This window comes from Diadema setosum, chromosome 7 (genome assembly GCF_964275005.1).
Source record: "Diadema setosum chromosome 7, eeDiaSeto1, whole genome shotgun sequence".
NCBI classification, from domain to species: domain Eukaryota; kingdom Metazoa; phylum Echinodermata; class Echinoidea; order Diadematoida; family Diadematidae; genus Diadema; species Diadema setosum.
In genome coordinates, this window is record NC_092691.1 from 31218899 (window position 1) to 31231308 (window position 12410).

Here is a 12410-nt window from a genome sequence, read left to right on the forward strand (position 1 = left end):
AAAAAAAAGAGGGGGATGAGCAAGATGCAATCCTAGTTTTAAACCAGTTCGACATGATCAGATTGACAAGCATGATTACGTAAAACATTACATTTTTCCATTTGTTGCAAGAGCCGTTCCCTCCTCTCTGCTATGAGTATTCTCAAGGGGAAAATAGTTGTCCTAGGAATTGAAAAACGGTAGAATAAATTCAGATCAATCAGTGGGCCATGATCATCTACTCAGTAGGTCCTATACCAAACACAATCTAAAGGAATGAATGTTATCACAACAAGCAGGAACCGCACTTCATTCATGTAAAGTGTTCTCTCAGAATTACGTTTCTGCCAGGTTCTTTTTATTTTCTTATAAATTGACGGTTGACATGGCATACTCTGAAGGCGAATTGATCAGGCTAGGAGACTTGTCTTGCTTCTTTCCGTTTTTTTTTTTTTCGTTTTTCTCTGGTATACAAACATCTGATTGGTCCGTTCTGCCTTTTACCGATCCCAACCCAATAATCGTGTCTTCCAACCGAATGTTACATTCAAATATCGCTATGCATATGCTCTGTAGGTATTGTCATTTACAGGCTTCTTTCGGAATGAACAACAAGGTGTTCCGCAGAAACCTTAACTAACTCAAACCGAACTGTATAGTTAAAATACCCCTCCGAGATTATGGAATATCACAATACGTCATCATGAAACCAAAATTTCTTGAACAATGTTTACATTATTATTGAACATTCAATAATAATCTCATTCCTACCGAAAGAGGGATTCTTTGAAAGCGAACTGTAACAGATCACTGAAATGTAGTTATATTTGGTTGATTAATCGTAACATTGGATCCATGTTTTACTTCAAGCATTTGGCAAAAGCTAGACACATGCGGTAACTGTTGAACGTGCATATAAAACTAGCCCAGGGCATAAACAGGAACTCTTTTACCACGGCGCTCACAAGTCTCAAATACTGACAAATGAATACAATGGAATTAAAAAAAAAACCAACTGTTGGAACAACTCTCTTTGAAATTGTTGTATTTAAGGTTGTTATCTCCCCATGAACCATTTTTTTCCCGCTTTGCTTCTTTTGAGTGTGTTATGTGTCTGACGATATGGATAGCTAACGTAGTTTCTGTGCGCTTTCGCTTAAAACCGAACAACACTCCCAAGTACCAGCCTATTTCAAATTCTTCCGTTAGTTTTGTTTTTGCTATTGCTTTTGGTTCTTTTCTAGAGCGTGGTGACAGTTAACCTTATTTTATTTGAGATCCTGTTTTCTCTTCATAGTCCACTCTGGTTCTTTGGAAATTATACCTGGGAGTTTATGAACGATGACCTTTGTTGATGTCAGCATTTTCAAACACTGTTGAGGCGTGGAAAGCCTTAATTGTCAAGACAGAAAACCTGATGAGTTCAATTTCTTGTTTTCAGATATAGGCAGATCTTTGCCTTTGTATTTCTTTGTATTTCTTTCCTTTTTACTTTGTGTTTTTAATAACATGAAATTAGACTCCACGTTATGTCCAAAAGAACACAGTGATTTTGATAGAGTATAATATTATTTCTAACATTGAACAAAAATGAAAATGCTTTGGAAGTGAAAAAAAAAATACAGTAATCGACAAAAAAAATCCGCATATTTTTATCATCTTTACGATTCCAGAAAAAAAGTGGAATGGAAACACTTTAGGATTACACAGTTTATAAGAGATGACATCCTCAGTAGTTTGCGTCATGGATTAAAAAAAAACCAAACAATCCAAAATAAACCAAATAGTTAGTTGTTATGAAGAGCTTCAGTGAGCGTTAGAAATGAAAAAAAAAAAAAACTCTTTCGTGTATTTACGTTTGCTTCGTGTTAAAATTAGTTGTCCTTTACGAAACGCAATACTCTCAAAACAGGAGACGGAAGTAAACTCTACGTGCTACTTGTGGCAATTAAGCAACTTCAAAACATGTTTATAACAGTCATAAACAACATTATCTTACAGGGGAATGACCAACACTATCTATAGGAGAATGTGATGGATGCACATGACTGCCGAAAAGAAAAACGGTGTTATCACAAGTTGCTTACTACCGTGCACCATAACCTAACCATCGAATAATAAACCAGTAACTATATCTCCCTGTGTCCAGTGCATTAAGTTTATGGCACTTTGCCCAAGTAATGTTTTAAGAACATTACCAAGGTCTTGCGTCATTTTGTTTTTGTGTAATCTCTTTATATTTTTTTGTTCCAACCTGGAATCCTGGTGGTAAAAACGTGTGGCCTGAGACCATAGACAGGTTCAAACACCGGCTAATACATTATTGCGCGATGACACTTTTTACCGAGTGGAATAACAAGGACCCAGGGTGACTTTTCTTCAATATGCGGATACGACATGGCAAAAGCAAGGAAGGGGAGGGGGGGGGGGGGTGATGGAAGCTAGATGACGCACACGTATCCATCGGCCGATCATGAATTAAACCCCATGACTATAGAGATAATAATGGTAAAGTGCCTTAATCGTCAATAACAGTCCAGGAAAACTCTCTCTTTCTCTGTCTGTTTATTCGTTCAGAAAAAGAATCGAAATATCATCAGGATCATATAGATCATACATTCGATATTGTGAAACAAACTTCATTATAAAAGCTTCTGGAAAGTTGTCATGAGTCATTATTAATGCGTTAGGGGTATATTGTCATTAAAAACATGTTAAAAATAATATGTCACGTGACCATTTCTGGGAGGCAGTCCAAGAGTGACTTGGCTTTCATAGAGTGAGCAATGTATAAACTGTTCTATTGTATCAAGTACAGAATTTCTTGTTCATTAAGATGACTCATTCTGGCTCAGTTGATTTCAGTTTTCGTTTCTTCATGAGTTATAGTAAAGTGGACCGAATGTCTTTCCTCGGTGGGCACGTTCACCGTGGTCATCCCGAATCGTACCGACGACCCCGCTGTTACCGGGTTGTTGTTCGACGACGATGTTGACCGCCGACTGGTAAGCCTCATGCGCCCTCTGTTGATGGGCTTGGACGATCGCCAGCAGCGGCTTACGTCGCGCGCCAGCTTGGTCGTGAAGATACCGTAGAGTACGGGGTCCACACATGTGTTCAGATATCCGAGAGCGATGAGGAAATCAAACAACCACGGTGGGTTGGGCGGCGACGTCTCCTCCTGCCAGCCGTGGTCGACGTGGTACCATGTGGACACGACGTAGTAGGGACTCCAGCACACCACGAACCCGCCGACGATGGCCGCCGTCAACCGGAAAGCTCTCATCCGAGCTCGTGGTATCCCATCATTCCCCGCGAGGCGGAGCGTCGTCTTTCCTGGCTTCTTATTCCAATTTACTACTGAAACGAGAAGAGAGAATTCATGGATTATAAAATAGAAACGATTTGATTGACTCATATGTATTATGTTCTGTTGGAATATAATCAAATTATATCATAATTAGATATGTATATCAAAATTAGATATGTATGCATACAATTATAGATGTTCATGTATTTAGTGGCATTCCCACATTTCCCTTCTGTGATTACATCGATAGACAACTTTCACTTTCTCATATTTCCACACTTTACAATAATATGACAAACAAAAAAATCGAGAAGTTTACACACGCCAACGTAAACACATGCAATAAATGAATGTAATAATGCACACGAGCACAGACACATGTATTATTCAGTAACATTCGATCTACGCTTACAGATTCAAAAAAAAAAAAAAAACAGCACACAAAACCGCATCCGTTGGCATAAGTGAACAACGTGTGCCTTTACTGTTTCCTTCATACACACATACTACTCATTCTTTCATGCGCGTACTCGCTGGAGGGATATAGGGTGGTGGGGTGGGGTGTGGAATGAGAGGAGACGAGAAAGGCTGACAGGACGAACACTACGGACAACTGTTTATATTATGTCATGGTGTATCCTTGTTGATATACGACAACCCCTCCCTCCATTTATAATCAAGTTAATAGTAGCTGAAGTAGTAGTAGAAGTAGAAGTACTATTTTTATTATTATCATCTTAAGAAATAGTAACAGTAGTTGTAGTTGAAGTAGCAGCAGCAGCAGTAGAAGTAGTATTAGTATATCATACGGTAGTAAGAACAATTAAGTTGACTCCTTGGTAGTCCTACTCCTATTGAAGTAATAAAAATACATACTTTCCTCTTCTTCTTCTTTTTTCACAATAATTAAGAACAAATAAAAACAGTGCAAACAAATGCACTTGGAAACCTCGAATTTAATTTTCCTGTAATAGGAAATTTCTGCATGTAGTTTCATTCACGAGGTCAATGAGAGTTTGGACGTTAATTTTCCCCATCTCGAGGTAGAAGCAATAATTTGTCTGCATATTTGAAGCTTTGTATTCTTTGTATAATTCATTTCAGACATATGAAAACTAATTATATATCGCATGGGACTTCACTTGAAGGAAATACAGGATATTGCTTTTAAAAACTGTAAAGCTAGATATTTTCAGCAGCTCACATCCGAATTTCACAGCGTAAAACCCGTTTTAAAAGTTGTAATTTTCCGTCTTTTCAGTCAGAGCAGAAGAGGGTCATTTGTAATCAAAGTGACATCATTGTAACATCTTTTTTAAACCCCGAGGAAAAAAACAAAACAAGAACGTGTAAACGTGACATTCATAGAAGTTGTAACTGGTAAGAAAAGACAGCAAGAGTGATGTCAACACGACCGTCCTTTTGGGCAATTTCCCAGGCTGTGTGATTTATGACATTTTAGTCTAACAGGGGAAAAGGGAATAAGGGAATACGTCTTAAATGCGGGATATCTTGCCTTGGCTATGCGTAGTCACGTTATCGGAAATCATTTGTGTGTAATGTCCCTTCTCTCAGGAACGAAACACACACACATTATACACACGCACGCGCTCACGCACACGCACACACGCGCAGATACAGGAATAAGTCAGCACAAGCTTTTTTCATGTGCGCAAACAACTATGTACAGTACATCGCAGTGCTGTCACGAGTTCACAGTAGACACGGATTGCATATTTTCTTCGCTAATCTACCTGTGCCCGCTGACATTGTCTTTATCTGGTCGAGTATAGTACGGCATTAAACAACGACTCATCGCATTAATGCTGACACTAAGTGATGCATCAGCTGTACTGAAATGCAGGAAACGTGGAGGTTTTTATCTTTTTTTCCAAGTAAATCGGTGTGAGTGTCTCCCACCTGTTCAAGTCTGGAGAAAAGTTGATTTCCCTGGTGAACGGTTATGCAAAAAATGGTTTCCGTCGCCAGCGATAGGCATATTTTGTGCAGAGGATGGCGGTTGTAATTGATCCGCGAAAGAACTTTACCCCTCTCTCTTTCATCAGATTTTCCGCATCCCAGAGCGAGGGCGGTAAACTTGATACACTGTGACACGACATTGAAAGAATCCATTCTTTTTCCAGCGGTCACAAAACGCAGGGCAAACGCATTCGCACTTGACACTTATGATATACCATGTTCCTCCATCACGTGTTCCTAATGACGACACAATGCTCAGTATTACGTTTCACAGAATTTGGAGAATGACGAGGCAAAAATTGAATTGAAGTCATTTCTCTGCGCAACGTTCTGCCATGTATGTCTGTAAAGACGTGTGTCTATTTCTTGGATTTTTTGTTAATATTTCCATATTTTGGAAGTGAAATCATTTGATTCCGCCGAGTATAATTACTGTCACTGTGCTGGCTTGAACATGACATGGTGTAAAATGATGAAAATCCTGACAAAAATCATAAATGATATGTGACACAAAACACGGAGTTTCTTTGAAATAACTTTGCTCAAGCCTGTTTGGACGCAAAAAACACCCAACTTTATAGTTTGGAACAATGTTCTGCTGGTTGGTTAACTTTAGCGTTACTTTTCTCAATGCGTTAATGTTTAAGCAATATTTTATGTTCCTATACCGGTTACACACTATAATGTGCATAGAGCCTACCATGGCTGCTTTTTTTATAGTATGTAATAACAACCCCTTGTCAAGAGTAGTATTCCGTTAACAAGCCCCAAAACGTGGCTCATAGAACTTTTTTTAACGATATTACGTTAACGAGATTTCACTGTGAATGATTTTGTCCGAAAAGAAGAACCATACAAGATTTTGGCAATGGGGCCCCAGTGCTAAATCAATAGCTTGAACTAGATGTAGGTCACTCTTAACTCCCCCCCCCACCCTCCCCCCCCCCCCCCCAGAAGAAAACAAAACAAGATTCTCAATTGGATGAATTGGCTTGGAATATTTGTGACACTGGAGGCATATACTTACTGTACATTTCCTCTAAAGTTGTCCTGATTCTGTGATCTGGTTTTCTTTTTAATAGCTCATGTTTAGCCTGAGTCCGATGTCTTATAAAGAAGGTATATACGCAAATAGATATAGAGTTGACTACGGAGCATAGAGATACATACTGTGTTCTTATAATTCTGCTGCGGAGTCAAATCTCCCCCGAACGATACCTTTAAGCTATTATTATTATTATTACCCATTATTATTCACAAATCCTGAAAGAAATGAGTTGCTGCGATCTTGAACGTGTCGCAGTGCAATAACATCTTTCATTGTCGATAGGTCCAGAGGTCGCTATGTCTGATGATGTGGGCTTAACGTTCAGTAATTACCCATCCCTATGATTTAAAAAGAAAAATGAACAAACAAACAAAATATTAACTCCAAAGGCATTTTAAATGACCATCTCGTTCTTGAAATCAGAATAAGGTCAATGTACTCTTAGATGACTTTTGCGAGAGCATCTTACACCGCAAACTTGTTACAGGTATGCACAACTCAAACTTCTAAAAATGAATTCTTGCTTTCCCATGTCTTTTCATGTTCTGAATGAAATGTAATAATGATTCTGAACACATTTTGCATGCACAGAAGAAAATGGATGCTCCGATCGAGGAAGTTTTGCGTCCCACGTACGTATCCTTATCCAACCACGGAAATCATATTGATTGGAATCTACAATAACTTTGAGGGAGTTGGAAACGATATAGTCAGTCACACTTCATTCATCCATCCCCGCCAAGATTTTATGCCCGAGGAAAATTTTGATATCTGTGATCTTAAGGCAACGATGAATTCATTTACGAAGCCTATCCCGCCGGTACGTGGGAAAAAAAGAAATCAAAAGAGTGGAAATATTTTTATTCACGCTCCTTGAGCTAGAAGCATATGAAAGATAATACGACATGTACGACAGGCGGCTATCGGATTCAGGCTAAAAATAGTTGAAAGTGTCACAAGTTTTGAACACGAAAGCTATTGGGTTTCCTCGTTGTGTTCGGCCGTGTGCTTCCCTTTCTACGACAAATCAAAACTGTCAAAAAAAAATGATCGCTTAGGGTCGCCTTCATGCCTTGGAAAATCTAAGCGAATCTGGGCGTACTTTCGACATTTTGTTTTTGTTTTGTTCTGTTTTTGTTTTGTTTTGTTTTGTTTTGTTTTTGCTTTGTGGTGAAGGGGATCACTAACGATTGTACAAAGTATCCAATTTACGAGAAGACGAACTAAGAAGCCGGTCACATTGAACGGCGTAAAAGGGTTTACTTAAATCCAAAATACTGCTGTTTTTATTTTCAAGGCTGTTTTTCTTCTACGAAATGTCCATTGTTTGTCTCCTGAGTTGATTTGAGTTTAATGACGATGCTGATTGGGTTGTGCGCCTCATCAGTTCTGCTCTAGGGCTTGAATTGATTTCTTTTTTATTTCGTATGCCAGTGCAGACCTTGTATTTTCCAGACACCCTGTAGGATGGCCAGAAGCATCTCCTACACTGACATGCGGAGCACGGAGGATGCGGCCAGAAGAACATCGGAAAAAAATGAGCCATAAACGTGATTGAGCGCTCCTCGCAAAATCAATGCTGTGCAATTTCCGTCGAGCTATAAATAACGGACGTAGCTTTCTCGTAGTGATAGTTAGCTACCTGTCGAAAATGCGACTGCGAGAGAGCAAGATACGAAAGGAGGCAACGTCCTTCCACCGTATTTTCCTTTTGTTCATCTTTGATAGCCATATGTTGGGTAAAATAAATGTTTTCTTGAACATAAATTGTCGCAACATGTTAGTCTTGCCGGTGATGTGGACGAGTGGTGAACATTCGCGGCATCACTGCAGGAAGTGAACAACCTGGCTGCAGCTTGCCAGCGCCAATCAGACTAAACTGCCTATCATGGCCTACTGCAATAAATTGCCACTTCTCTTTTCAAGTAATCAGATGCGTTGGGAGGCACTGTTCTATTTTCAGTATACTAAATCATAAAGTTTAAGTGACAATTGTGCAGTTTTGTTTTAGCCTTTTGCTGCATCTTCATATTCAAGCTTTTTACAATTAGTTAGCACTGATGAAAACGAAAGTTCACGTTTGCACATTGCATTTTCACTTTAACCATATCGGTTCCACTCAGAACTTTGTAAATTTGAGCGTTGCAACACAATGTTTAAAAATAAACATTACCTGGCTTTCTCAGCGCTACTGTTAGGCAAAAATACTTTACTTTGATTCGCAATCAATATCATTATTTTCAGCCAAAATGTGCTGAGATCGTCGCACACGTCTTCGTTCCAGCCTATATAATTTATCAACGTACGTAAAATCGTATGATGTATCAAAAATGAAAATCCCATATTCTATATATTACTTATTGCAGTGTGTTTTGCAGATAGGAATTTATTGAAGGTGAGATAGAAGATGTAAGATGTACGATATTGCCCCGAGGAGCTTAATAAAGCATAGTATTAAAGTTGTTGACGACACATTGGATTTCTACCTGCTCTTTAGATAACGTTTCAACATGTTTTGACATTGAAGGTTTCTTTTTCTCTTTTTAAGATAATCGAATCCCCGGCCCAGTGTCATGATACACGTTTTTTTTTTCTTTCTTTCTTTCTAGATAATGCTGACAAAGATGTACACGTTGTTAGCAAGTGTGAAAACAGCGTCGAGGCCCGTTGTAATGGATTGTTCTGGCTTGCATTTTTAAGGTGTTTTTTTTTTTCTCCTTTTGTAGAATTCAATTCCAGTCCTCCTGGCAAAACGGAAACCAAACACACGGCTGCACAAAGTGATTTTTTTTTTTTCCAATCTGTGTGTGTTCATGAGCTCATGCCCATATTTGCCATGTCCATGACACATGAAGGACATGACGTTATTTATGCATGTATACTTGTGTTATCTTTTCTTTTGTACCTCCTCCTTCTCTTTTCCCCTTTCTCTTTCTGTCTTTTTTTCCCCTTGCTATTTTTCCTTTTAGATATGTGGGCAGTATTTACTTTGTGTCCGTTCTCCGTTGCGAAGGCATATTTCCACGGTTTATCCCTTCCCTGCCACCCGCAGCAACAAGCATTGCTTTTTTAGTGGTTCCCCCATAATTACTTCACATCTTGTTAAGATAGTCTTTTATGTAGACCACTATTATATAGACACACGGTCCAGTTCCAATCTATTGCATACTTTGTTACGTATTGCTTGTTTTAACATTGTATTACAGTCCGACCTCCCCTATCCGGACATGTTGGGACCGGCGCTCATCCGGATAAGGGATTTGACCGGATATGGGAGAATGAATGTTTAAAACACGCAGCTACCTACCCAGTGGTAGCTACCTGCACATGTATCAATTTTGCGTGAACATGTCACGTCCTCGTCAGCTGGTCTGCGTTCAAAATTCTCTGATAATTTGTTCGATGAACGATCGCTTGTACCGTGTCCTGATTTAATGAAAAGTTGGTTTTTTTTTCGATAATCTTGCGGTATTTTAGGGTAGTGAATGCATGAATGCATGTTAGTTAGATGAAAATTTGATGTGAATGTGCCATATGTTATTCATGTTGGGAATAACATTTAATCCATGTGAGTTTGTGAATAAATTTTGTTTGAGTTTGAAATCGTCCCTTTCTCTGCGAATATTAGATTGGAAAAAAATCACGACGAGATTGCGTCCGGATAAAAGGGAGATCCTGATAAAGGGAGGCCGGATAGGAGAGGTCGGACTGTATTTCAATGTGAAGTGAAATAATATGTAAGTAGATGTGCTGGAACTGTCCGTCGAATGTAAGACAGAGTCTTACATTAAGACCAATTTCAGCAATCAAATTAGAAAAAAAAATGATATGATTAAAGGCGATACGTCCCTGAAGCACAACAGGGCCAATTGATTTTGACAATCCGAATGTCTCCTATACATACAACCTTTTATCAACGAGGAAGTAATATACCAGTATGACATGAAAAGTGAGCCCTTGATAAGCCAAAATAAAACAAAACAAAACAAAACAAAACAAAACAAAAACAAAAGCATTGGAAAAATTAATTTGATAACCTCATGAGCTACAATTGTAATGACATGCTATGCTATGAAATATTATGACCAGTTAACATACTATCAAGGCCAGTGTGTTTGATATAGTATCTTCGTAAGACTCTAGGCTAGATGCTTGATTGTTTTGTTTATTTTTTTTTTCCGCAGCAATAGAGCGACATGCTCTTCGTGTGTCAAGTGGTGTGATGTTAATTTCTCGAACACGTCGGATGGACTGATTCCTGGGATCGTGCCTTGACAACCTTTGAAACAGGTAGTATACGTGTCGTGTTTTGACAACGGGGAAAATTATTAAATAGTCTAGCATCTAGACTGGTAAGGTTTAACAAAGTAGCTAATCAATTTATGTGCCACTTCTCTAGGATCTTTAAAGTCCTGCATGATTATATGCCTCAATGATTGTTTGGATTTTTTTAAGGGAGTTTTTTTAAAATATTGTAAATCCCAACATGGAAATGTACTTAACCCATTCAAACGGGACTCCAAAATCTCCATAGACCTTGCACACGACTAACCAGATTCTTCGCAGGCAATGACTTTAAATCAGCCACACTGGTTTTCATTGGGTATTTGAAGGCATCATGTACTTTCACACGGAAAAAAGTGGTTTGAGTGTGCTCAAAGGGCAAAATGCTATTCAAAGACAATATAATTTTGGTGACAGTGCAACAAATTTCAGTTTCGCAAACCGTAGGAGTGTGAACATCAAATTTGTCTCGTTTAAATAACTTTCATCATTGATCCTTCGTAATTTTTGAAGGTCAAGTAATATGACGTAACATAATATGAAAACCCTATAGCATTGTACACACTGTCAAAAGTCCCTGGCACAGAAACGTTTACGCAAATCAAAGGTTTACAATTATGATTCTCCAGTCATTTAATGCGATTTCTTTTCTTTTTTTCCTGTTTGCATCAAATTATGATTCAGTGTTGAAAATGAGGTCGATAATGGACTGTCACGTTGGCAAAGGATCTCTGATTACCATAGTGCGCAAGGTGGTCCGTTAGGATGTTCTCCCAAAACGACAACGTAAGCGCTGCCCATGCATTATGAATCCAATGCGTCGATTTATCAGTCTTTGTGCAAAATGAAGTGCGTCTGCCATTTGTAATGCCAGGGTGCAGCGTGTCGACTCTTTTCCCCCACACGGTGTGAACTAATCCACTCATCGTCATTACAAAGATTGATGCGGTAGATTAGAAGTTGACGGAAAGCATCCATAGCTCGTCATTAACTCATCTGGTACGCATCCCCCGGCACGCGCGTTCTGACTTCTCTCACCCCCCCCCCCCCCACCATCACCCCCCTAAAGGTAATTGCCCTCTTTTTGCCAGCAATTCCAATCCTGCCCGATTTTTACCTTAACATAGACGGCGCGGAAGTGAAATGCTGCTCCATCTTAAAGATGAATTGAATCTGCAGACTGAATTTTGATTTTACGAAAGGAGTGGTGAGGGTGCTGTCATTATCGGACGTGAATGTAGGAAATTATGGAGTGATAAATTTGCACCTATTTTTACTAAACGGAAACACTGGAAAAATGCAAATGCAAAGTGAATGAGATGACCTGATGCCATCAGTTCACAAGTTTCTGACATACCGGCCACAAATCTTCACATCTTCCCCTTTATGAAGTGAAATAAAAAACAAAACAAGAAAAACCAAAGGTTTTTTATCGATTGTTGAAAAGAAGTAACAGGTTCGCGATTATACCTCTTGAGGAGAAATGAGGGGATCGTAGTTGTTAACATGTAGATGACATCATAATTTGGAAATGCCAAATGTTTCCAGTTCGATAAGAACAGTTTTAACTTCTAATATAATTCTTGTCATCTGAAACTAGTGTGGTATCTCACTCCAGTGTCATTGTGTGTTTATGCGTGTGATGGGAGCCAAGGAGTTAAGTGAATTGGTCGTGTTTTCAGTTATACATTGAACCATCCGATTGGATCTAAGCTTAGGCAAAAAAAAAAAGAGAAAAAATACATTGATGGATGCGAAATATCATCAAGAAGTAAAGAGCCTCCTAGCTCTGCTGCAGTAAATCCCTTC

At 38.9% G+C, this 12410-nt stretch overlaps 1 protein-coding gene across 1 annotated transcript in view; it reads right to left on the minus strand.

Moving 5' to 3' along the window:
* Positions 1-2830: 2830 nt before the first annotated feature.
* Positions 2831-12410, minus strand: part of LOC140231177 (gonadotropin-releasing hormone II receptor-like) — a 68876-nt gene continuing 59296 nt past the window's right edge. Inside the window, exon 3 of the mRNA XM_072311325.1 lies at positions 2831-3339. Within this exon, the coding sequence (XP_072167426.1) occupies positions 2831-3339 (509 nt within the window). The remainder of the gene's footprint in view (positions 3340-12410) is intronic.